The 27,214-nt window shown below is 36.5% G+C and overlaps 1 protein-coding gene across 3 annotated transcripts in view; it reads left to right on the plus strand.

Annotated features, from left to right (window-relative positions):
• Positions 1-1,946: 1,946 nt before the first annotated feature.
• Positions 1,947-27,214, plus strand: part of RICTOR (RPTOR independent companion of MTOR complex 2) — a 100,187-nt gene continuing 74,919 nt past the window's right edge. For 2 of the 3 annotated variants that reach the window (XM_037138538.2, XM_037138539.2), the window contains exons 1-2: positions 1,947-2,004; positions 2,180-2,227. In XM_037138538.2, the coding sequence (XP_036994433.2) occupies positions 1,956-2,004; positions 2,180-2,227 (97 nt within the window). In that variant the 5' untranslated portion in view covers positions 1,947-1,955. Of the gene's footprint in view, positions 2,005-2,179; positions 2,228-10,814; positions 11,454-27,214 lie in introns of those variants that run through there. The other variant, XM_037138540.2, reaches the window with a different exon arrangement.

A 27,214-nucleotide genomic window follows, 5' to 3' on the forward strand; every position in this document is an offset into this window, starting at 1 on the left:
ACTGGTGATGTTAGGAGATACTTTTAAAAAGTACTCTAATTGTGGTACATCCTTGAATCTAAGTGCAATATCAGCAGAAGATATCTGATTGCACATCTAACAAGAAAATGATCTGGAATGCACAGAGGATAGTGCATTAAAGAAGCAGTGTGCCTATTTTATTTTGCTGATGATACGACTCCACACTGCTTTTATTTTTCTTTTTAAAACTTAATTATTTTACAATTGACATGCAAGCTGTGGCAAAAGCAGGTTTACAGTTGTTAGTATGGAAAATAATACAATAATTAAGAAATAATACAAAAATGAATTGTCACACATACTCATCACTGTAAACCTACTTTGCCCCACCCTGTATGTTAATTATAAAACATTTTCAAATCACAGACAAGCAAAGAAAAAAAATTGTATATAAGTAATTCCACTAGAGAGGGGAAAATCAATTAACATTTTGATGTATTTACCTCAGACTTTTTCTACCTACAGACATGTAAAATATTTTATGAAGTATACTTTTGATATATATTCTTAAACATTAATAAAAATGGCAATTTTGTAATCTCTCACTTGATTTAATATCATGAACATTATTTCCTATTAAATATGCTAGACCTAATTCATCACTTTTAATGGCTGCAATAATTTTCATAAATCCTACTTTGGGGCATTTAAGTGTTTCCAATTGTTCACTATTGTTAACGACTGCAATTAGAATCTCCAATATTGCTCTTTCCTTCCTTCTTTCTTTCTTTTTGTTTTCAAGCAAGAGCATTGAGACAAAGTAATCCGGGCATTTACTCAACCAACTAACTATATGTCCAACATTTATTTGTGCCGGACATTACATTTTGGACACTGGGAAAGAGAGGTGGTTAAGGCAAGTTTTCCACTATCAATTAATTTTCAGTGTCTGGAATAAAAACACAAGTGTTGAGGTGTAAGGAGGCAACCAAACGTTCATCCTCTCTTTAAAGTTAATGTAGTTTAAGGAAAAGTTGCTGGGTCAGAGGCCAGGTGTTTATGTTAATTAGCTAAAGCAGTTTCTAGAATTAAACTCTGCAGCGTTAACAACTGTCAGGCTTACACATTAAAAGTATTAACCTACATTTATCTTAGCCACTGTTTTAGCAGCTACACAGAAAATCTGGACATAGCAGCCTTCTCAGTTCCAGGCGGAAAGGAAACCCTCCCCGGGCCTCCTGGTATCCGCAGGCAGGACGACCCAACCCATGGCCAGGGACGCCTACCCCGCAGTCCAGATAAACAGAACTTCCCCGACCGCTTCCACTGGTGGGAGCCCCGGGTCAAGCATGGCTTTGCAGATCAAACGCAAGGCCACTTAGCACGGAGAGCAGAGTGGGGGTGGAAAGCAAACTTTGTTAAGTGTTCCCTTGGTTGGAGCAAAGCGACTCTCAGAAGGGAACTGAGTTACGTTAACACAGTTCACAGCGTTTGTTTTTGTTTTTAGTAAAAATCGTTTTAATTGATGAATAAGGAAGGGGGGGGTGCCTGTCCTATTCCTGGGCTTGAAAGCAAGCAGGAGAATCACAAAGGATAGGCAGGTGGCCAGCCAGCCCCATCCCGGCCTCCTCCCGGGCTGCCTGGCGTTGTGACCACGGTTTCCGCTCCGCAGCGGCGAAGGGGAAACATCTCCCACGCCCGCCGCCGTAAACTCGGATCAGTGGGATTCCCCTAATGGGAGATGCCCCCTCCCGGCAGGCATGCTCCCGGAGGGCCTGACGCCTCGCAACCTCCGAGTGACATAAAGCAGAGCACACGGGAGCTGCAAGTTGCACTCAAACAAGCGATCGGCTCGAAGAACGCACACCGCCTGCAGGGGCACCACGGCTCTGGAGGGGCGGGGAAGATGCCGAGGGGGGCGGGCGCGCAGGGAGGGGATGGGGTTCTCGCGCGATTGGGCGAGGTTTCCGGTGTTGTGACTGAAACCCGTCAATATGGCGGCGATCGGCCGCGGTCGCTCGCTGAAGAACCTCCGAATACGAGGTAAGTCCGCTGTAGCCCTCGCCCTCGCCCTCCCCTCCGGGCGCCCGCCATCCCTGGCCCTTGCCTTCCCTTGGCTCAGGGCTGCGGAGCAAGTCAGGGCGCTGGCCGAAGCCAGGGCTGGCGCTGCTGGCCTGCCAGCGATTCCTAATTGGGGCTGTGTGTCTGTTTCGTGCAGGGCGGAATGACAGCGGCGAGGAGAACGTCCCGTTGGATCTGACCCGAGGTAACGCGGGGTGGCTCGGCCAGTGGAGGGTGCGGTGCTGGGGTGAAGCCAAGGCTGGGGGCCGGTCGCAGGGGCGGACAGCGCACGGGACCGGCGGGGTGCGGGGACCCCAGCCCGGGGCCGCCTCCCCCGGCCCATCCCCCTTCCCGGTGGTGCCCGCTTCCCTCGCCCCGAGAGCTGCTCCGGGCCTTGGGTGCTGTGGGTCCCGGGGAACCCTCGCGCAGGACTCGGCACAGCCGGTCACCCTCAGGGTTTCGTGGGTCCTCGAGGAAGCGTTTTACTTTTGTCCCAGAGTTGGTGCAGCCGAATTCTGGGGCGGCCAGAGGGAGGTGGAAGCTTGGAGGTTGTTATTTAGGTTGCGGGAGGATGTTTGTGGGAAGAGCGACCACATCCTGCCTTCCCCGTCCCCCCAGCAGAAGTAGGAGCTGCGTGTTCCTCGCTGCCTGCCTGTTTGCTCCTTGCCCACCGCCCGGGGACCCGAGGCTTCGGTGACTCGCTTCTGAAAGCGAGAGCGGCGATTACTGCTAAGTGTCTGATTCACGTTGTAGTTACCTCCTGCCTGCCCTTCTGGGCAGGCCGCCGGGCCAGAGTTGGCGGAGACTGCTCGTAGCCCCGCCGCAGGTTCATTGTTTACCTTCTGCTGGCCCTGGGTTTGTTTACACCTTCGAACTGCGTCAACCCCCGGGGTATTTTTAAAGACCTAACCCAGCCTCCGGCCGGAATTTCTTCTATCAGCCGCAGTACTGGACTTTTTGGCAAAGTGTGGCTGCAGGTTTAGTGGTTGTGTACAAGGCTTTTCTTCTCTTCCCCCACCGTAAACCGGAATTGGTCTACTCAAAACGGAGAAGTCTTCTTTCGCACTGGCCGCAGCTTGCTTAGAGGGTAACCTGGGCCAGCTATACAGAATCAGTTTCCTTTTCGAGATCTGAAAAACACTTTGGGAAGTTAAACAAAAAAGTCACTGTAAACACTCTCTATAAAAACTAATTGTTAATCTGTGTTATGCTGGACAGAGTGATCTACAGTATTAGACACGAGTTCATCTCTGTATTTAAAGCATAGTGTGATCTCTGATTTATTTTGTGCATCAAAAGGTAAGATTACCATTTTACAAACTAAGAGGCTAATTTTAATTTAGCTACCAGAGTACATTTTTTGTAAGAATATTTTATTCTGAAAGTTCCAGGACTTAGATTTTGGTGAACCAGATCCTTTTACAGGAAGGAGAGAATAAAAGGAGAAAAATAAGAGGCGCAAAATCTGGCGCAAAGAACGCCCTCGTTTTTATTACAAAATCATAAGCATGTAATTTTGTAATATGACAATATCACACTCAGGCACACCGTATGACATTTTAGGTGAAATGTTCAAATTAAAACTAAATTATTACACCCATATTATTATCCTACCAACCACACTTTAGCAGTTCTGCTTGACCCTATGTAATACAAAAGGGCTTAAGTAATAGAAACAGCAACTAATTAGGTCACAAAATTGGAACTTTTTTTTTCAGCAGATGGGGTTTGAATATTACTAAAGATGGAAAGCTTTTGACTTGTGTGTAACTGTGGAAACTTGATTATATAAAATGCACATACAAAGCACACATGAAAAATGTATATAAACTATATGTGGAGAAAAGTTTCCTAGTAAATGTCTTAACAAAATAAGCAAAATTTCCACAGGGCTCAAAATTGGCATTTGAGTTTTGTGACATATAGTTTATTAGTGATTTAGTTTATGTATGAGAATATATGCTTTAGATAGAGGTGAAAAGAGCATTTGTTAGATTTTGAGTCTGGTTTCTACATTAAAAGCCTGTTTGGATATGGTGCTAGAAATAATTTACAGTTGTGCCTTGAGTTTTCTGAGTTCCTACGTAAAGTGGTTTCTCTGGTTGATGTCCAAGGTTTGGGTTGTAAAAGCTACGTACAATGCAAGTGTGGTTTGATGCCTTCAATTCACTCCAGTTTTACTCAGATACACAGATAACTGTGCACAGTCACTATTTAAAATGCTTTATTCCCTGAACATTTAGTAAACCCGTATGCCCATAGGTCAGTCGGTCTAGCTTATTCAAAAAGTGCAGAAAATGCTATTTCTACTTGCCTTGACAAAATGTATTTGTTTGTAATGAAATATACACAGCCCGTTGAAACAAATGGCAAAAGCAATATGCATCTAAGAGAGGGGTTATATGAAAGCTGTATTCCTGAATCCCAAGGAAGTTTAGAATAAAAAAAATCTGAATTAGATTCATTATTTAGTGACGCTGTTGTTTAAGAAGTTTGTTGTTCTGACAAACATTTCATTGTTAAAAGAAGACTTGTGGATCTAATGTGAGGAAGTTTCATGAGGAATAAACTTTAGTAATATTTTGAGAACTGTGGGACACTCTGGATTGCAGCTGAAGGGCAGCTGTTTGTGGATTGGATTACAGTGTGTTTTACATCGAGTTTAGGTGGTCAGCTGTGTATGAGTATATACAATGGTGAGGCAGTGTTTGCTCTTATTCTGATTTTTTAATGTAATCTCCGAGAAACTCACTGTGTAGATATCTAACAAAATTCATTATAAAATAAAGATCATGGTCTTTGCAGTTATTTGAGGAAAATAGAGCAGACTGTAAAATCAAGTAGTTCTGGGTTGTAATCTCAGCTGTCAGGGTTGTTATATTGTGAGAAAAGAATGACTAGCACTGAGTGCTCAGCACAAGACCTGATACTTTGTGAGTAAAGTTAACTAAATGTTAGTTGCTTTCCTACATTGAATTTTAAATTACTTATATCACATTCAAAATATTTCAGATAATTGTTTTGAATATTATAAACTTGCAAATAAGGCATTATGTGTTTGAAGTTTTTTTGATAACATATTAAAATGGATATAATCTGAAGTAGAGTCTTGAATATAACAACTGCCAAAAAGTAATGTGAGATTCCAGTAAATAAGATCTAAGCAAAGAGCAACCTATTAATGAATGTAAGATAAAATGTGCTATTTTATTTTATAGAACCTTAGAATTTTTTCCCCCTGACTCCAGAAAATTTCCTAGTAATAATAACTTAGCCAGCCTTGCAATCTTTTTGAGGCCTAGGAGATTATTAAAATGTTAAAAATTGTTGATGGTCTAATTTTGATCTAGTTTAGGAACTTCATGTAGCAGGTCTTCCAGTCAGCTCATTGGTAATTTGTTGCTTTCAGCTTTATCCGGACAACTACTTAATTTGTGAAAGCCCCTGATATTTGCTATTGATACCATTAAATAATCTCAGTTTTGCATGTCAAAATCTACTTTGAAACCCAGATGCTTCCACTAGCTACTTCTGCTGCAAGGATAGTCTGTTTTTTATTGGTCCGGCTGTGTATCTCTTCCTGATATTTAATAGTTTGAAAAGGCAAAGTATTTTTCCTGTGTAAGCCCTTTCTAGTATAATTTAATAGTATAATAATTCATTGTGTTCACAGTGAATTTTGAGGACATGGACACACATTCAAATACAATTATTAGAATATAATTTATTTAAAATTATTGAGGGTTTTTTTAAATTATCCAACCCTTTTACACTAGTCAGAATAGAAAAATTGTCTTAGTTAATGTTTAATACTTAGAAAAGTAGAAAGTTTTTTTGAATGATAATTTGAACACTGACTTCTTGTTTTCTCATTTCTTTTAGTTAGGACATTACTCATGTTATTTAATTACTCACTTCAGTTAGACAAAACAAACATTGACTGAATGCCTATTGTATACTAAATGCTGAATTAAGTGCCAGAGGAATAAAGACAAGGAAGATGTTACTCTCTTTAGGAGTTTACTGGAACAGACAAAAAGTGTTTACAATGTGAAACAATAAATTAAGTAATTGAACTGTTTCGGGAGCAGAAGTAGGCCTGAGGAGAGAATGCTCATAATCTGGTGGGTAGAGGATCAGAGACAACTTCAGAGAGCGGTTGAGTTCTCATGAGGATAGTCCGGGGCAAAGCAGAAGCAGACTCAGACTTGGGCTCTCCAGAGGGTGTGTCACACCTTAGGAAAGGTGAAGTCTAAAGTCGAGAAGAGGAGCTGTGTAGGAGACCACTGGTAGAATCCGAGAGATGATGGGGGCCTAGGCCAAGGTGCTGAAGGCATAAATGAAGTTGAATAAATATAGGCATGGAGGGATCACCTCATTTGTTGTTCAAATTCCAGACTGAGTTTGGAGTCCTCCTACTCTGTGCCGAGAACTTTTATTTCTTTATTAAGATTGCAGAAGCTGTCTAATATGCATTTTCTTATATTCCCTTTACGTTTTACCCTATTTATCTTCTGTTTCTGAGTCAGAGAATAAAGCATCTCTATTACTTTCCAAGGCTAACGTGAAACAGAATTTTATGCTTCTAATACTAGTTAATGTTCCCTGTAGAACAATGATTTCTTGCTTCTTTATTTCCTCTTTTTGGCTCAGTTTTCTCAGGTTCAGCAACCTACGTTGTGTCCTTCGTATGGATCAGGTACTAAAACTATACTGGGCAGGAGATAAGAGATGTGGAAAGGTAAAGACAAAGATTACAAAACTGTTGTTTTTCTGTAGGCTCTACAGACAGAACAGTTTATTCTCATTTAACAGCTTTCTTCCTTAACCACTGTAGTCTTACAAACACAGGTCTCCCCCAGTTCCAAAAATAGTGTCTTAGAAGATGCTAATAACGTGCAAAATTCACTGGCATTTTTAAGTTCCCCATTCTATTAGTAGTAGCACTGTATTAAAATGTATTATCTCACTTAATCTTCAACAACTGTTTGAGGTTCTTTTATTATGCCTACTTTACAGTTGAAGATAAAGGCTTTGAAATGCTAAAGGACTGAACTCAGAAAGGTAACTCAGCCAAGGTCACGGGGTTACCGAGTGACTAACATATCATGTACTATAGCCATATATTATTGCTATTCTTGCAACTCTTTCCTCACTTGACTTTGGTGAGATATTCTCCTGGCTCTTCTACTTCTTATGCTGCTGTTTCTCTTTACTGGCTGGTCTTGGAGCCCTTTAAGCACGCAACCCTTGGGATCCTGTCTTGTTCTGTTCTCTGCTACTGGTGTTACTTCCCTAAGCAGCCTTTTCACTTATGACTTCAAAGATCCATAAATTGAGATTGTTAGAATAATTACATTTTTATTCAGACTTTTTCTTCTAAGCTTGCAAAACGCATCAATATCTGTGTCTGGTGATCATAGTCATGCTGTGCGATATGTTACACCCCATAGCATACCACCTACTTTTTCCTTTTTAGGAAACGCCACCTTCTTCTGGTATTCAAGCTAGAGGTGTACAGCTCATCCTCTTTGTTCAGTTGCCATGTTCTTCCAGTTTGCTTCTGAACTGTCTGCTAAATCCAGTCTCCCCTTTTTTTCCATTGTCATTGGTCTAGTTCACATCTTCATTATCTCATTTGGATGATAGTCCAGCCTTCTTTTCTCTCACCTGTTTTTAATGTCTCTGCTGTATGATTGCCAGGGTTATTTCCCTGAAATCTAGATCTGATTTTCTTAAAAACAACAACAACAAAAAAAACCTCACACACAGAAACTCACACTCACACTTTACAGGCCCATTTTTACTCACTAAATAGAGTCCAGATGTCTTTGCTTAGCATTGAAGGCCTTTTATGATTGATTTCAAAATTTTTCCTGTACTGTCGTAACCATGCTATTCTCAATCTGTCTCTGCGTAGTTCACTTATATATTACTTTCCCTCCCTTTATACACAGTGCTTCTCAGAGGGTTTGGGGAGAGTTTGCTAGTCAAGTACCAATCTCCCCTTTTCTCATTTTTCCACTTGAAGATCATGCTGTGCCCCTGGTTGAGAATTATTGCTTCAGTCAAAGATGATTGTTTATTATCCCTTGCCCATGACATGTACTTTCTATTTATTTGACCTTGCATAGATTGTTTCCTTTGCCTAGAATTCCATTTGAAGCACTATTTATCAAACTCTTAGTTTAAGGTCTAGGTCACATGCCACTTCTGGAAATCCTTCCTAATCATTCCATTGGGAATTCATTGCTTTCTCCTTTACTCTTCCACATCTCTGTTTGTTACTTTCTCAGTATCACTTACCATTGCCTTATTTAAGTTCTTTGTCCAGTTTTTTTCCCTTCACTGGCTCTCAAGCATCTTCTTACCATCTATTATACAGTAATAACTGAAGCATTTATTAAATGGAAGAATGGAGAGATGGGAAAGGGATGGTATAGTACTATATTAAGGAGATCAGGTGTAAGAGCATTTTGTTTGCAGTCCTAAAGAACAATGAACTTGATGGTACCATGAAATGAAGAAATCATATTGGGAGAGATGATATTGAGTTGCTTGTTCTTTGAGTTTAAGGCGATTGACTGTCAGAAATGTGTGAGAGATAGCAGAAAATACTGAAATGGAAGTTTTAGTTCTGAACTTGTGATCCGATTGTGCTCTTCATAGGCTTAGAGAGAGGGAAGGAAATAAGTGGAGAAGGAGCTGAAGATTTGAGTGTTAGGTAAAAGTATGGCGTAGCGGAGGAGTAAGTACAAAAAAGGGGTCAACAGAACAGGAGAAAATTTGCAAGATGTGTTCTCTGAAGCCAAGAAGGAAGTTTTGGGTTGAAGGATCGGTGAGATAGCAGCATTGCAGTTGGGGTCAGAAGAACTGAGTTATGCTATACCCTTAATCTGAGGATGGTTTTGGATTGCTTATTTAACCTCTCAAGTATCAGTTTCCTAATCTCTAAAATACAGACTACTTTCCATTTGTAGCGCTTTCACTTTCTGTCTTTGTGATTCTCAGATATCACTCTATTTCTGGGATATTGAAAGGTTAAAGAGAAAGCATTTATAGTCCTGTTAACTCACTGTGAGAGGTATTCCCATAAACAGCAATGAATGCATGTAGGAGTGATGCTGTTTCATAGCACTTTAAATGTAAATTATAGTCAACTATCAATTTCCTTTTAAGTGATCATCTGCAGTGACTTGCTGCCTCCTCCCCCTCCCAGGTCTCAGGCTACTGAAAATAGGGCTGTGAAAAGCACAGTGGGGTGAGTGAATGGTTTGCATGCCTGTGTATCTGTACCTCTGACTATCACCAAGCTACATACAGTCCACTCTCAGTTACCTGTACTTGATAATAAGGTGAATAATCATGGAAGAGTGCTAAATGTATAATCTAAATAGCATTACTTACGTGTGCCTTGAGAAGATTTTATATTCTTTCCTCCCCTACAGTAAATTGAAGTATCTACTATGTGAATTATTAGCATCAATTTTTATCTCCTAAGCAAATACTATAAAACAGTGGAAGTAAACAGACTAAAGTACTTATTAGGTGATCTACATGTGAATAATTGAGAGTTGGCTGTGCCTTTTTGGATCATCCATTGTTTTGTATTTGTGCTTTTGTTAGTGTGGCCAGGTTAGAGTGAGTAGCTACTTTGAAATTATATCTCTATGCTGAATTACACAGATGCTAAAATAAATGGAAAATAATTATGTAAAACTAACTAAATATAACATTCATATGTCCTGAGTCGTAGGGTTGAAAGAAAACCTAAATCTGAGTACATTCTTAAAATTCTTTTTACAGAGTTATACAGCCAGACAGATTGCATAAACTAAGCAATGTGCCTGGCAATGAAGAATTTTATATAAAATATAATAAAATTGAGGATATACTGAAGATTCAAACATACCCTATTTAAGGAGTCAGTTGATTACTAAGAAATACAGAAAGGAGTTTTAACCTTAATTACTTGAATTTTAAAGAATCTGGCTCCTTCAATTACTTTATCACTTTTTTACCCCTGTATTCTGAAGAAATTTGAATTTGTGGTGGCTTGTTAATGTTGCTGAGCATATTTTAGATGAATATATTCTATAATTAGGTTAGTAAGTGTGAATGTAAATCAGGAAGGCATAATTTTTGGCTTTATGGATTCATATTATAGCTGGGATATACTGGTGTCAGAGCATAGTTTAAGACTAGTACTTGAAGCACCTGCTGATTATCTTTATGAAGGAATCAAAAGCTGGAGGAATTTCAACAAGAATGGGATAGTAAGGAATGACCCAGAAGGAAGAAGACCTCCCAGAGAGTTGACACCTGTACTACCCTTGCATAAAAGAATAGCATTTGAATAGTTAGAGTTCCAGTGCAGTGCTTAAAAAATCGTAGTTTAATTTTCCGAACTAACATATTTCCTGCATATTATTCAGTATTTGAAGGAAAAACCTCAAGAAAAAGTTCGTGATTTCTGCATGTGAATCTCTACTCTGGAGACTGATTATATTTTAAAATAGGGTTCTTCTAAGCTTTGAAGGCAGTCCTGGACTGAGAGATGTAGGCATATTGTAAAGTAATTGTGTGCTTTTGATTATAAGTATATAAATGCTTGGCTGCATTCCAAACCCAAGCATAAATGGTTTTTTTTTCTTGCATTGTTTTGTAGTATACATGTCTCCTCTCCCCTTCATTAGTACTGCATGTTCAAAGGGCTTTGTAAATTTGTTATCAAACTTACTTCTTGATATATGCCATTTAACAATAGCGACTATAAAAGGGATGGGGAGCATTTTCATTATTTTTACACTAAAATGATCATATTTTCTGAACTAAAAATTTAAACATGTGACCTGACAGTGATATAGAATATTTGAATTTAAGATTATCCTGAAAAAACATGGAATGTTTCATTGCCAAATCTAGATACCCTACCCACCTCTCTAGTTATTTTGGTAAATACTGCTCTATTAAAATAGCAGAATGTGAGTTGAATTGCCACTTGCAGGGATTTTAGTAAAATCTGTTTACAATCCAGTGTAATTTTATGTATTTCTTATAATGGGTAGAGTGAAGAGACACAGAAACTATAAACAAAGATGGTGACCAAGACGGAGCAGCTTTCCAGATAAAAGTACATTGAACTGTTTTTAGATGTGTGCACATACATCTTTTTACCAATAGTTTCATACTTTGAGAAATCACATTTTAAATAATAATGCTAATTATTTCCATGCTTGATGTTCATCCCTCATATACTAAAAGTTTTAATTGCCCTGTTTTCTTTTCTACTATAATTCCATATAATACACTCCCTAACCTTCACCACACCACCATCACCATCAACCCTCTCCCCCAAGAAAAAAAAAAGAAAAAGAAAAACTGAGGAGAGTAGAGTTGCAGAAAGAGTGAGAAGACTCCAGTGGTCGGAGGTAGGTGAGCTGTGAACTGCGACATTTAGCTATATGGCAGTTTCTGTGTGTGACTGGGTGGCAGATGGAATATTGTGGACATGTTATTTATCACATGTGTTGTAGATAAGTTTTTAATTGTATCTGTCATGTGTGATATTAGTATACAGTCATGATAATGGGGTACCTTGTTTATTTAAAATGACTTGACGTTTTATTTTTAAACTTAGGTTGTAACTTCTAGTGTTATTTTTGAATGGCATACTTAATTTGGTATAAAGCAGATTAGATTAATCTTATGTCATGAGAGTTCATGTAGCATATAAATTTTTAACATAAGATTTTGTGACTTTTTAATGAGTCAAATTTTAGATTAGCATAGTCTTAAAAATGTTTAAATCACTTTATATATTTTAATAACCTGAAGAAGCCATTTCTCCTTCCTTGGGGAGGGATTAGTGTTGTGTTCATGTTTCAGCATTGTTTTGAATATATGAATATATTGTTTTACCTAGAAAAGTGGAAGATATACTAAAAGATGCTGGCTATTTTTCAAAAGGAAATGAAAAGAAGATTAGACATTTGGATAAATTGTCACAGTTGTCTTTTGCTATGTTATTGCTTTTTCTAATAGTTATCTGGTTTATTTCAAAAGAGTCAACTTTATTTTTGAGTTTTAGGAAAAGTTTTTCACTACATCAATAATCGTTTCTATATTGTACAAGTACCACAGAAAAAGGTGTAATTATTTTTAAAACAAGTAATTATATTACCTGGGGTACTTGAATGTGAATGTATTGGAAGAGGTATGTGTGCATATAAATATTGTATCTTTAAGCCACTTATTTGGAAGCTACGTTACAAATTATCTGAGAGATGTCATTTATTATCAGTCAGACCTTTCACTGATAAGTAGCTTATTCAACGAGGTTTGTTCTTTTGTTGAATAGCTATGTTTGTTAATAAAATCCTCCTATCAGATTAACCAAAAATTTAATGAAAGAATAATTTTTCAGTAATTGGTTTTAGTTCTTGAAGTAATTCCTTTATAAGTATTTACAAATAAAAAGTAGTGGATATGATCAGGTTGTGCATTGTCACATGCTATTAGAGAGACTTTTACCTTTTTCCTCTCGTTTTATAGGCTGATCACCAAGTATTTTTTGAATACCACTAGTGTGTCCAGTATTGTTCTGGTTGCTAGGTGTTTAAGACATGATCTTTAATTATAAAAAATAGCAGCAGCTACCATATTTTGAACCTTATTATAAAATGTTTAGAACTGTATTCAAAACATTACTTAAATTCCCAAATGTAATCTTCTACATGCCTAGGAAATACATATTAATATTCCTGTGAAGAAAGTGGGGCCCAGGGGCTGCCTAACCAGCCCAAGGTCACTTGGCAGCAGGAAAGAGAGGTAGGGTTCATTCAGGTCATGTTTATTGTTTTTGATGCTAAAACTCATGTACTTAACCCTTCACAGTTTTTATAAAAAGAAGGTAACACATATTGCTGGAATAATTAGTAACCAAATGAGTATTCTGTATGTCGTGGGACTGTTGATATGCAGCACTCAAAAGCAAGTTACTGCCTGAGCTCTGAAATAGACATTTTAAACATTTGGATAAAATTATTTCTAGAACTATTACATGTCTCCTTAAGAAGAAAATATCAACTATAGTTTAATTTTTTTCTCTTTGGCTAGGGGCATCATTATGATATCAATTACTGTGTTTATTACCACCCAATGTAACATTGGACTGCTCTTTTTGATCTTATGTGCTGTTTCGTTGCTCTCAGCTCTCACTGCACTATTGCACTATTTCACATTGCACATTGCACTATTGCACTATTGTTTCTCTATTTAGCAGTCTTTAAATTCTTTAGTTTTTACTTTCACTGTGTTATAAAATAACAGCTGTACCTAGACTGGTTAATCTATATAGAAAATAAAGATAAATGGGTTGTCATTATAAGGAATTAAGGGGGGTCTACTATCAATAATATATATATATGATTGTGGTGAGTAAAATTGGTGATGATACATACTTTGAATTTTTATAGCCATCTTTTGGAGTGCTTGTTTTGCATTCTGGCTATTTTCTAGCTAGGTAATTGTCTCATAGCATAGTTCAAGGTAGGTGAGGTATGACTTTATAAAGTTGGTATATCTGTGTACAATATGACCAGTAGGATTATATAAACATAGATAACAAAGTATAACATATAACTAATATGTACAAAATAACACTTAATAACATACTAATTGCATGATACAAAGATAGTCCAGCTCTGGAGCTAAGACCATGATGGGCTTTGGAGCCAGGCACATCTGCATTTGAATCTTGACCCCTGCCTTTTTTCTCATCGCTATTGGAGGTAACACTTATTTGAGGAGTGAGTAAAAATGTTTATAAAGTATTTATTGTAGTTTGGGCACATAGATAAAAATGAATAGGTATCAGTTGTTCTGTCTGTTGTCAGTTAAAGCAAAGGAGATGAGAGAAAGGAGAGATAAGCCTGAACTGGAAGAAATAAAAGTGGGACGTTGTTTCAACATTGAGTGATTAGGATGCAGTTAAATCAAGAAAAACAGGGCATGAGAAAGGCATGAAATATGTTACTGGGACAGGAATAAAAGCACATAGAATTTTAGCATTTATATTGAATTCGTAGGGAGGGGTAAGTTATTGAGGGCCTTGAAAACTGAGTGGAGATGTTAGACCCGTTTTTCATCTTAAAATACCTAACTTAGTGAGAGAACAGTGAACGTTATTTAAAAATATTTTTAACTGAATGAAAACATGGACCCCAAAATGGTTCTCATAAATGTATACTTCTATGAATTTTGATAAATTGAAAACAGGTTTAATCAGAATATTGCAATACCCTAGAAACTCCCATTTTGTCTCCTTCCAGGCACTACCCCCCCCCCCAAGGACACACGTCTATTCTGACTTCTAACATGATACATTGGTTTTTTCCTGGTTTTGAGCTTTATCTAATGTACTCATAAGTCTGTATTCTTGTGTGTGACTTCATTTGCCCAATACTGTGCTGTTTCATCACCATGTATGTGGCGTTAATGTTGTTTTAACCAGGTCTGCCCCTCTGTCTCTGGGTGTCACGATGCGCATGAATTCTTTGGATGGGCAGGAGCCTGCGTAAGTGCGTAGAGTTTGGACAAATCACATTAATTCCTGCTTTCTTTAAAAATGTTCAGTGGTTTTTTTGAATATCTGGCTTTTGTATCTTCAGCCTGACCTTTTAATTTAATAGGCTTTAGCCAGTTAACACATCTATATGAGTGAATTTTTCCTTTAATTTTTTCATAACTATTTAATGAAAAGGAAGCATAATCAGATCACCATAAAGAGTTCTGCCCTAGCTGATGTAGCTCAGTGGATTGAACCATGGGCCTGTGAACCAAAGGATTGTGGTTCGATTCTCAGTCAGGGCACATGTCTGGGTTGCAGGCCAATTCCCAGCAGGGCGATGCACAAGAAGCAACCATACATTGATATTTCTCTCCCTCTCTCCTTCCCTTCCCCTCTAAAGATAAAGAAATAAAATCTTTTTTAAAAAAGTTCAAAGCTACAGGTTAGAAAGCAAGTTAGAAAAGTTAGAAATTCAATCCAATAAAAGTTTTTGTTGACCTACTTTATTTGGTGGAATGGTTACCAAAATTGGTTTAGTGTCTCTGCACAGAAAAACGGAGGGTGATGACTGTTGCTTGGTCTTCACTTCAGTAACATGCTCATGTGGAAATACATGTTACTGTGTTAGATTTACAACATGTAGTTTTAAATATACACCAGAGTGGAAAAGTTGTTAAAATATAAAACAGAAATGCTTCTCCTTGAAAAAACATACATATTTAAATGTCCAATTCTTTTTTCTTAAGAGCTCAACAACAGGATGTGCTATGGAAATGCACTACATTTTTCTGTTGCTGTGATAGTGTTTTATGTTCCTTGACTTGAAAGAAAATTAATTTTTAAAGTTTTTTTAACTGAATTTTTTGTTGATTTTAATCGGTGATGATTTGGTAGAAAACTTGTCCATGGACCATTTCTTTATGTTTATATCCAAGAAATTAGAACTGACTATTCCATAGGAAATTGATTAATACTTGACAACAACTTGGCAACATGCACTTGGCATAGATTAGTACAATAAAGCACATTATACTTATTTCTCCATACAAAGGCGAGTGTAAATGTGAAAGTGAATCAACAAATATCCAACTGTACTAAAGGTGAAGAAATTTTTGATGAAATATATTTTCTAAATGTTGATCATTTAAAAAATATTAGTATTCATTTTAAATTCAGGGTGAGGTGAAAGTAGGTTTACAGTTGTGAGAACGCAAAAGAGTTTATTTTTGTATTATTGTATTATAATTATTATATTATTATTTTACATATGAATAGCTGTAAACCTACATTTGCCCCACTGTGCATTTATTCTTTGGAATTATGGAAAAGAGTGAGTTCAGAATTCTCTGAAGGTGAGAACATTTAATAATCTTGAAGATCCTTGCTGATTCTGAGTCTAGACTATTTAATTCACTGAGCAGTTTTAAACTAAGTATGGATTATTAGCTACCAAAAGAATACTTGTTTTTAGTGTTGAGTTTTGAGTGATTGCTTATATAATTCTATTAATTAGGAATGGCAGAATGCAGTAAATCTCTCTTTTTTAACCATGTTTTTAAGGATATTACTATTGCTCTTAAACATACTGGCACAACTTACTTTTTTCCAACTATTCTAAATAATTTTCCCTAGAATAGAACTGAAGTAGTATGGTAAACTCTTGGCTGTCCAACGTGATTGGAATTGGGTCTGAAATTGTATTTTGATTGTTTAAAACATTACCAGATGTGAAGGGTTTATCAAATAAATTGTTGTTTTAGCAGACAGTCTCCTAGTTTTATACTATACTTTGAAGTAGGTGTCTCCTTCTGTGTAGTCCTCTTAGAAAGGCATGCACTTGTTCCAGGGGTGATGTCACTAACCACGGCATTTAAAAAATTCTGCTGCTGACGATTTCCAAAGCTTATAATATAGTCCTTTTTAAGTTGATGCTTGGTTTGTTTTTTGCAGCTGAATTGGAGTTCGGGAAATGGTCAGATACAAAACAAGCTCATATAATGAGCATTTGTTAATCCATTCACTCATTACTTTGAAAAAAATTAGCTGAGCACCTGTTATATTCTTAGCACTGTATTAAATACTAGAATATGTGACAAGAAAAGTTTTCTAACATACCTCTGCAATTTGTGATGAGTCATTATAATCTAGTTCCTGGCTCCCTCTACAACTATTTTCATTGCCTAACTTTTCCTTCTGTTCAAAACAGCCTTCTTGACAGTCTTGTCTACTCATATTCTCTTTTCAGGGCCTTTGTGTGTCTTGCATTCTGTCTGGATTGTTCTTCCCCCAGTATACATAGGCTTACTTCCTTACTTCATGTAACTCTCTGTTCACATTCCACTTTATCAGTGAGGCCTCCTCTGATCATTTTATCTAAAGTAGCCCCTCTCCATCACTTTCTATTCTTTTATATATTTTTCTCCATAGCCCTTGTCAGTACTCCCATTACAGTATTATTTATTGTTTGTCTCCTTAGAATGTAAGCTTTCTGAGGACAGGAGCTACTTTGTTTTTTTACCATTGTATCCTCAGTGTGTAGAGCAGTCACAACACATTGTACTGTGCTTGATAAATATTTATTGGTTGAAGAAATGACTATCGAATTTGCTTTTTAGCTTGAGGGTTCCAGACCAATTTTTTAAATTGTTGTTCAGGTACAGCTTTCTGCCTTTTCCCCCCATCCTAACCCAACACCCCAGCCCTCCCGCCCTTACTGTCCACGTGTCCTTTATAATTATTCCTGCAAACCCTTCACCCTTTTCCCCTGAAATTCCTTCCTCTCTCCTTTCTGGTCACTGTCAGCTTGTTCTCAATTTGTGTCTTTGGTTATATTTTTCTTATTCGTTTGTTTTGTTGATTAGGTTCCTGTTAAAGATGAGATCATATGGTATTTGCTAGACCAATTTTTTCACTGCTTAATCAACATCTTAACCATGTAGTCACATATATCAAACTTCTCTGTTTCAAACTTACTAATTATCTTATTCTGAAAGTCTTTTCATATCTCCCATCTGGTTTAAGAGCAGTAGTTTAATGGGGCCAAATCAAGACACCCTGGAGATATCCTAGCTTCATTCCTTGCCCTTATTCTACACATCAGATCTCCAGTGCTAATAATGATGACAATGATTTTATCTTCGAGGTACCTACACAATCTGTTCTTTCCATTCTGTTGTCATGCCTTTATTAAGGGTCTCATTTCCTCTCCTGTGTGGGTGTGCAGACTTCCTATCTGCTTTCTCTGTTTTAGTTCTGGCCTTTTCCAATCTACTATCTTTATTGAAGCCAGCAACAAGTTTTCCACAAAGTCAGTCTTAGTTTCCCAGCAGCATTGAGCATATTCCTTCTTTGGGTTTTTATAATGTTATGTTACCTTTCTTATAATATTGCTATAATTTGTTCACAGTTGACACATACTTATTAACCTTTACTATGTGCCTGCGTACTGTTGTTCTGCTGGTGATTGAATGACGAGAGAAATTGAGTCTGCCCTTGAGTTTATATTCTAGTGGGGAGAACACGGACAATAAAGATATGAATACAAACTTTTAAGTACTAATAAGTGGTCTGAATAATGTAAAATTGGATATGTGAGAGGTGACTGGTGGTTGGGAGAATTGTCAGAAAAAGTTTGTCCGTGGATGTGATCTTTGGTTGATACGGGACTGCCTAGAAGGCACCAAGTCTTCCAAGCAGAAAGAACATAGAGTACAGAGGACTAGAGACAGGAAAAAACCTATGCGGCTAGTGCTCGATGAGGGAGGGGGGTGGACGATACCAGATTAGAGAGAGAGCAGGCCATAACCCGGAGATAGTGTTATGTTTGCTAAGGGACATCAGAAGGTTTTCAGCAGGACAGTGACATTATTTGATTATTTAGATTCTAAGTTTAGAAGATCACTCTGGCTGCACTGTTGAGAATGGACTGTTGCCCTGGAGCAGGCTCTGCATGGCACCTGTCACTAGGTCAGCATTAAATTGAGTAAGTGAATGAGTTCATTCTTACACTTTACGTCTAGTTTGAATCACGTGAGACTTAGTATCCTCTTCAGGAGGAGAAAGCGGCAAAAACATCATTATAGGAATGTATTAAAATGTCGCTGCTTTGTAAGCTGTGTATGTCTAACCCTGCTTACTTTAATATTTTGAGTTACTGCCGTGACTGGGTGTATCAGTTGGGGCATTGTCCAATGCAGCAAAAGGTTGCGGGTTCTCTCTCCAGTTGGGGTGTACACAGGAGACAACCAGTCACATTTCTCTCATACATCTATGTTTCTCTCTGTCTGTCTCAAATAAATAAACATAGGCTTGGGTGAGAATTAAAAAAAAAAAAAAAAGAATACAAATGGGAGTGTTAGCAAATAGCATTGTAATAACATTTTTCAGATTTCTAACCCACACTCAAATTGACTGTACCACAGTCAAAGTGTATTTCTTTGTAACTTTTATTCCTTTATTAGTTTCTGAGAGGGAAGTCCTTAATTACATTCATAGAAGCCACCTGTCAGATAAGTGATCTGAACTATAAATAGTATGTTTCATAGAGAAAAACAGAAACATGAAAGTAGCTATACAAGCAAAATGTACAACTTGTAAATAATTCTGATAAGCTGGGTGTGCATCACACTTTTGTCAGCCTTTAGGCACAGCTGTTCTATTCTTTTGCAGGGTTCATTTACGTGGTTAAATGTTTCTGAGGTAGATTTTTTTCCTCTTATAATAAATGATTTCTAATTAGGGTACTGTGGAAACCTAATGATTTTACTAATATCTTTGTAAAATATGATAAATTAAGACAAAACTTAGAACATTCAGTGATTGTAATTTCTATACAGTAATTGCTTTTAGTTATGTTTACTCTCAGAAAAATGTTCCAGTTTTAGATTGTGGTTTTCATATTGTTTTTCTACAGAAAAATAACATTAAATAAATGTTATGATTTATTTATTGAAAGCCATTTCTGTAGCCTGGTACATATTCTTTGTATTGACTTCTATATACTTTGTACCTGTGTAGAAGTAAAAGGTTTTTGTGAATTTGGTTACAATTTTTTTACCACAGTTATTATAGCTCATAACAAGTGTTGTAAGCCCAAGCATTCCACTGTCTAATTTTATAGTGGAAAGGGAAAGAGATGAATGAACTCGAAGACAGCACCTAGCTGTAAGCAGCTCTTCTCCATTTTCTACCTCAGACATCTAAGCCATCTTTACCAGAAAAACCATAAATTCACAAATTACTTACCACATAAAAATAAATAGGATGGAATAATTAGAGGATTATTAGCAAGGTAAATAGTTAGGCTTTAGTTCTATATCTGACTAGTACAACCTGGGAACATGATTTGTGGCATTGCCATGAATGTAAATATAAATGCTTGGACATGTATGTCCATGAGTTCTTTGCTGGGGGAGAAGGGTATAAGGGGACTAAATGGAAAAAATACAATAAAGATTAAAGTAAAATATAAATAAATAAACAAACAAACCCCTCAAAAAATGCTTGGAAAGGAGTAGGGTGTAGAGAAGGATCAAGGAAGGTGATTTTCTGAAGGTAGATAGCAGGCTTAAATCTTTACCTCTTTCTTTTGGTGTTCTTAGGCAGTGTCATTTAAAAAAAAATTCTGTGACAAGTTTGAATAGACCAAGGCAATTACATTCTTAATTGTACTAAATAGGTTTGTTCTTATTTTAGAAAATGAGATTCCCTTTCAAAGCAGTAGAAAGATGTTTTGGTTAGATTTAGAGGAAATAACTTTTTAATTTTTATTTCTCAGAGTTTGAAAATAGATTCATTTTAAAACAGCATGATCTTTTTTACTCTTTTACATTCTTCTGTACTACAGCCATTGTTATTATAATTGATCACAAAATATTATTTTATTGTAAATTCTTGTATTTTAATATTCATAGTTCTGACCTGGGGACGTCTTTTGTTAATAAATGCCAGATTGTGAAAAATCAAGTTAAAGTAACAAATTATTAGTTACTATAATAAAAGAATAGAGGTAATCTGTAATATCTGATAATATAACAGAAATGTGTTTATTTTGTTATTAAACTACTTATTGAATTATATCTAGACAGAACTGAATATATTATAAGTGTATTGCTCAATGAATTTTCAGATTGACACACTTGTGAAACCAGTATCTAGTTCAACAGATTGGTATACTTAAGAATTTTTATGTACTTATTTTGAATAGCGTATTTATTAAATACACATTTTTTGAGTGGTTACTGTGTGTCAGCCATTGTTCTAGGTGTTAGGATGATATCCCAGTGGTGAATTAAAGCAGACTTCTGTGTGGGGAAATAAACATCACATGTCATGCAAGTGAAGTAATTGCAAACTGGTATGTACACTGAATGCGCACTCTCCTATGAAAGGCAGTGTAATGAAGCACACTGTAGGGCGTCGTTGTGGAGAAAGGGTAGACTCTGGAGTCAGATTGTTTATGTTCACATCATGTTGTCATTTCTGGTATTATGGTGACTTTAGGCAGGAGAACTAATGTCTCTAAGACATATTTCTTAACATCAGATGATGAAAATAATAGTACTTACCTTCTATGGTTGGTATGAAGATTAAGAGATTATTTATATAAAATATTAATGTCTAGTATTAAAGGCTCTCTATACGTAATTTTAATTATTATTTTTGTGTCAGTGGGTATTGTTTCACATTATAACATTCTTATTTATGGTACAGAAGTATATTTCATAGAGTAGATTCTTAACTCTTCTAGACTTAAGTTCAAATAATCCAAAGGGTATTGGAACCTCCCTATATGACATTCTGGCAGTATTTATATCATGTTTTTATAAATTTCAGGGTGTATAAGAATCAGTGGCTGTCTCTTATATATGAAGAGTACTGGGTCACTTTCTAGGCATGTTTGATTCTGGAATCAGTATTTTTATAATAACATATTGATGCAGGCCAAGTAGCTAACTTATTTTGATTTATTTTAACATATAACATTGTATGGTATTGTTTTGTCGTTTTTGATTGTTCTTGCTGCATAATGCTTTCTGCAAGTGGAAAAAAATTTCCTTAAGCCTGTATTTGCCCTGTGATTCCAATCAGAATATTATACCTCATTTTACCCATTTGGTAAACTTGGATTCATCCTTGATTACTTCCATCTTTCCTACCATCTCTAATCCATTATTGGTGAAGTTTCTTGCATGGAAGATTTTTGTAACCTCTATTGAAACTTGGCTTTATCCTCTCCTGCAGTGTATTCTCTAAAGTATCTTTCTAAAACACAGACCTGGTTTTGTTATCTGCTTGCATAAATGTTATTCCTAGCAATTACCCATTGCCCAAAGATATCGAAGTTTCTTAGTATATCCTATAAGGTCATTGCAGTGTACTGCACTTTGCTTTATTCCCCATCATTTTATTTGCTGGAAATAATAGACTTTCTGGCTGTTCCTTGAGTTCTTTGAGAAAAATACCATATTTTTTTCATGTTTCCTTATTTACATCACTGTTCTTTTCTATCTTACGTGCCCAGAAGACTTACTGCTTATGGTCAAGAATCAGTTCCCATGTTAATCTGTTCCCAGATAACAGCTGTCTCACTCTCTTGCTCAGACTTTCAACTGGTGTTTATGGAGATGCTATCAAGAGCCTGGCATTCTGTCAGAGGCTGGGAATGCCTCTGTGAACAAGACAGACACGTTTCCCGTCCTCACTCGTCTTACAGTCCATTGCAGGCTCTGTCTAGTACCCTTCTTTCATTTGCTTTGCGGAGTGTCACCTACCTCTCTTTTATATTACTACTAAATGGTAAATGGCCTCTCTTTTCCCATGGAATTTTGATCTCCAGGGCTGATACCATGTCTTATGTTTATTAATTTCCTCACTAGCAGTTGCACAGTATATATTGCAGTAATTGAAATTGTACATTTCAGTTACTCAATTGAAATGTACAATTGAGTAAAACTTAAATATCTAAATACAAAGCTACTCCTAGGGTATTTCAAAACTATCCTTTATAAAATACATGGATATTTTAATTGTATAAGTAATAAAGCTGCTAAACACACTGTAGAAGGAAACCTGTGTACCCGCTGTATTTTTCCCCTGCATAGTGTCAGGGTTGTACTCTTTTCTTTGAGAAATTTGAGAGGAATATTCTGTCATTTAAAGTTTAATTTAAGCCACTTATATTGTGTTTATAATTTATTCAAAATAATGATTTAAAATAAGATTATAGCTTCTGATTATTAAGATTATATATGCATACAACTTTTCATAGAAGTTCAGTTCAAATGAGTTATTAACTATTTCTAACTGACTTCCTTCATTTTCACTATTCTATACCTAGATCAGCCCTGATCTGTATCTTATAGTTACATAATAAAATGCTCATAATAAACCAACTAAATACATGATTTTTGTTTGTAGAATTTTAAAGTACTCACATCAGTGAACTGATAGATGTTGCTTGTTTAATAGATCTAATCAAAGGTACAGAATGATAAATCTTAAAGACCTTTTTCTCTCGCTTTATTATGTGAACTTTTTTCCCTTTAAAGCATTGAAAATGAGCAATATTTTGACATTATATAAAGATGTATTTTTGTTACTTAATCCAAAATTGATGTGGAGGGAAAGATACCTACAACCTTGGGTCTCTGGGAAGACAGTCTTACAGTGGCACCCATCGGCAAAAGTCACCTCACCTCTTACTGTATTGTCGTTATGAGAGTAGGACACTGGGAAAAGAACTATTCTTTTTCAGTCTCTAGGAGAAGGAGATGGAACGCAGATGTAGTTGCAAGAAAATCTGACAAATATGAGTTGAAATGTAACTATACCTGTGGTGACCACATCATTTATAATACAAACTGGAATACACTGGGGAGTAAAAGGAGGTAGTATAATAAATAGCACAAGAAGTGTACATTGTAATCCAGGCAAATCAGATGCATACGGTCAAAACTGCTGCAATATTGGTGTGAAGAATGTGTTGTGGGAACATAAAGAGGGGAGCTTGTAACTTCAGGAAAACATTTACACATCTGAGCCAGACTTGTACGGAATGAGAAGGATCTCCCCCTAATTGGGTAGAGAAACAGGGCATGCTGGGCTGAAGAAACCTATTGCTGTCTTTGTGCCCTGTAGCCCTGCCTCTATTTAAATCATTCCCTCTTAATAAGTGATTCACGTCTATCATTCTTCTAAAACGGCCCTACTAAAATGTTAGCTTTTACTATAATAAACCTAATTCTTAAGAAAATGATAACAACATTTATTTGCAGTAGTAATTGGTAGGTTTTCCTTGCCCATGTCTACTACAGTCTTTATATTTTAAATATACCAATGATTAAAAGGTTGTTATCTGCTCAGGTTGTTTCAAATGAAATTCAGCATATTGAGGGAAGATAATACTTGTTCTGCATTCCAGTAGTTACACCAGAAAAAATTGGTTGAAAATTACAAAGATAACATTATAAGAAAAAAAAGTTCTACCCTATGCAAAGATGAAATAAACTCTCTGGAGAGATCCTGACTTCTGCATTAGAGGTAAAAGGAAGATCCTTTTTCCAGGATGCTATCATTAGGATAGGTTCTTGTCCTACTAAATTAGATAGCTCTTTGATACTAATAGTTGTTAGAATTACAGGACACCTTAGAGAGTTCGAGGCAGTGCTTTCTCAACCTATGGATGTGGGTCAGGTGAGAAGGTTTACTTACTCTTAGTGTCTCTGCTGATAGAGGAGACATTTACTGTTGGCAGTTGCAGAGATTATACTAGCTGTGGTAATTTCCACATATTTTTACTTATAATAATCATACATAATATTAAAGATATAATTAAGTACCTATCAGATTTATGTATCCATGTTTAATTTTCTTTTATTAAATTCTTATATGCCCAACTTTTCTAGCTCATTGCTTATGTACCATTTGTTTCTGTGATTTCATAAATAAGTCACAAAAAATACTACTCATCTCTGCTTTCTTCATTCATCTGATTTTTTAAGGCAAATAGGGTGATAAAAGTTTCTACTTTAAAAATGAGAAATCTTGAATCCTAAAAGTAATACTCTAAAACTTATAACAAAAATTCATTCATTTTGACACTGATATGTGAGTCAAACATTTGCTTAGGCTAACCACATAACTTTCACATGATTAAGTCATAGCCATAATTTTTGCTAAACAGTAACTTTAAATTATAGTTGCTCTTATTTATTGTCTGTTATGGGCTAGGCACTGTGCTGGGAAAGTTCTGTCTGACATCTTGTAACAATGCTTCCAAGGTAGGTAATTATAATTTTCACTATACATTATAAGGAAATGGATGCCCATGAGGTTACATGGTTTGTAGACAAAAATGCTACATTTGAATCCAGTTCTTTCGCATTCCAAAATTGTTGTTCTTTCCATTACTCCCAAATAGTTGTATGCCAGCAGTTTGTAGGCATTAATTTACTATGTGTACTGGAACCTAAATTTATATAAAAGTCTATTGTATGTTGATATTATTAGCAGATAAATATATTAATATAGTCCATTGTAGCATGTTTTAAAGCAGCATATACTGAAGAACATTTAAAAATTAATGCATGTTTACTTGTACATACAAGGTCTGTATGCTGAAGGTATCCATCCATGTAATATGAAGGTATCCATCCATGTAATATGAAAAATAGAGTCATTTATTGAAGAAGATTCAAGAAACATTGTACATAGGACAATGACAGCTCAGTCCCCTTCAAAGTAGACACCTTGGGACCTCACACAGTTGTCCCAGTCACCATCAGCTGCCCACCATCTTTTCCTGAATCTCATTAGTGGTCTGAAATCTCTTCCATTTCAAAGGTGATTTTAGTTTGCAGGAAAACTAGAAGTCACAGGGCACCAAATCTGGGCTGTAGAGGGCTGAGTCACCTGGATGACCTGATGTTTCTCCAAAAACCTCTGCACCAGGTGTGATACATGCGTGGGCATGTCATCATAATGAAGCTGCCAATCACCAGTTGCCCATAACTGCAGCCTTCTGAATCATCCGAATAGTTTTTGCAGAGGAATGTTCAAGCTTAGAGCAAAATTTGATCCATTGCTCTACTCACTCAGTCCTTTTGAATGCAATGGCCACACAGTATATGTGCTCACTCAATGGCATCTGCTGCCCCCCATTGACTAGTGCAGTAAAGTTATTGTTCACGCATGAACATTCCAGTCCACTCTCCTTGGCTGCCAAGTTATGTAAATGTCATGCAAACCATTCTCATTATGGTAACAACTCTGGGCTTTTTCTGGACAGACCTCATATATACATTTATGTGGGTGCATGTACATAGATATGCATATACAGAGAGAATTATGTGGGAGGGGGATTGTGCGTGTGTGTATAGATATGTTGATATAGATAGAGAAGGGTTTATTTACTGCAATTTTCTCTTGGTTGTTTTCTGTGTATATATGTATCTCTAATGTATATGTGTGTGTTTATAAAATATTAAGTTGCTGAGTATTTATTTGTATTTGACATCAGTTACTTCATTACCTCCAGAGAGATGTATCAGGAACTTACAGTTTATACAATAAGAGGAAAGGAGCCACTGTATTCTTGTAGTTCTTTTGTGTTTTGCTTCCTTGCCATTGAAAGGTTGTCATCACAGTCAGCTAGGCACAATTTTTTTTCTTTTTCCCTTAAGCAGCTGTGGGTTTCCTAAACTTCAAGCATTCAGAGAATATCCTAGTAGATTATCTCATTTGTGCTTTATACATCTCATATATCACTATTATTGGGACAGTTTTGGAGATGCTAAATTGGAAACACTACATGAGAGCAGGAAGAAATAGAGGTAGACCTTTCCTTAAATTTCTTTTTGTTTCTCCCCATCTTCCCCACCCAAGTAAAAGTCACATTGATCTCAGCTTGCTCACTGCTCTTACAGTCTAAGTTCTGACTATGGCATGGGAATTGGCAAACTACAGGTCCTGCTGAGCCCATTTTATTGCAACATAGCCACATTCATTTATTTATGTAGTTTCTTTTTTATTTATTTTTTTACTGTTCAAGTACAGTTGTCTCCCTTTGGTTTTGTATTTTTTACAATTGCTTTCTCGGTACAATAGCAGAGTTGAATATTGCAACGGAGACCTTATGGCCAGTAAAGAATACTTACAATATAACCTTTACAGAAAAAGTTTGCAGACTTTTAATCTAGCCAATAAGGAAGAAACTAGGGATTTCTCATTTCATTATGATAGGAACATTATAGCATTTTATGTCTGAAATGGCCCTAATACTCTTTCGAATTAATATTCTGTGAAGAAACTTTGAAATTCTTCTATAGTTGGGGGTTCCTGCAATTTATTACATAAAAGAAAAAGGGGGTGGGGGGAAATGAAGTAGAAAGACTAGTTCATTTTCATTTATATTGACAATAACATCTGTATTATAGTGTGTTAACTCACGAGACAAACATTAGACCCAGTGTTGGCTTCTTTACCACCTGTCAGTTTTCAAATTGTATACCTGTCTTTTTCTTTTTTCTTGTTTTTGTTGTTGTTGATTGTCTATTTTCTTCCACTTATAAGGTTAATTAAAGAAGCATCTGTCTTGATTATTGATGTGTTCCAGTACCTATA

Source organism: Artibeus jamaicensis, unplaced genomic scaffold, assembly GCF_021234435.1.
Source record: "Artibeus jamaicensis isolate MK-2021 breed Jamaican fruit bat unplaced genomic scaffold, CSHL_Jam_final scaffold_369, whole genome shotgun sequence".
Classification (NCBI taxonomy): Eukaryota; Metazoa; Chordata; class Mammalia; order Chiroptera; family Phyllostomidae; genus Artibeus; species Artibeus jamaicensis.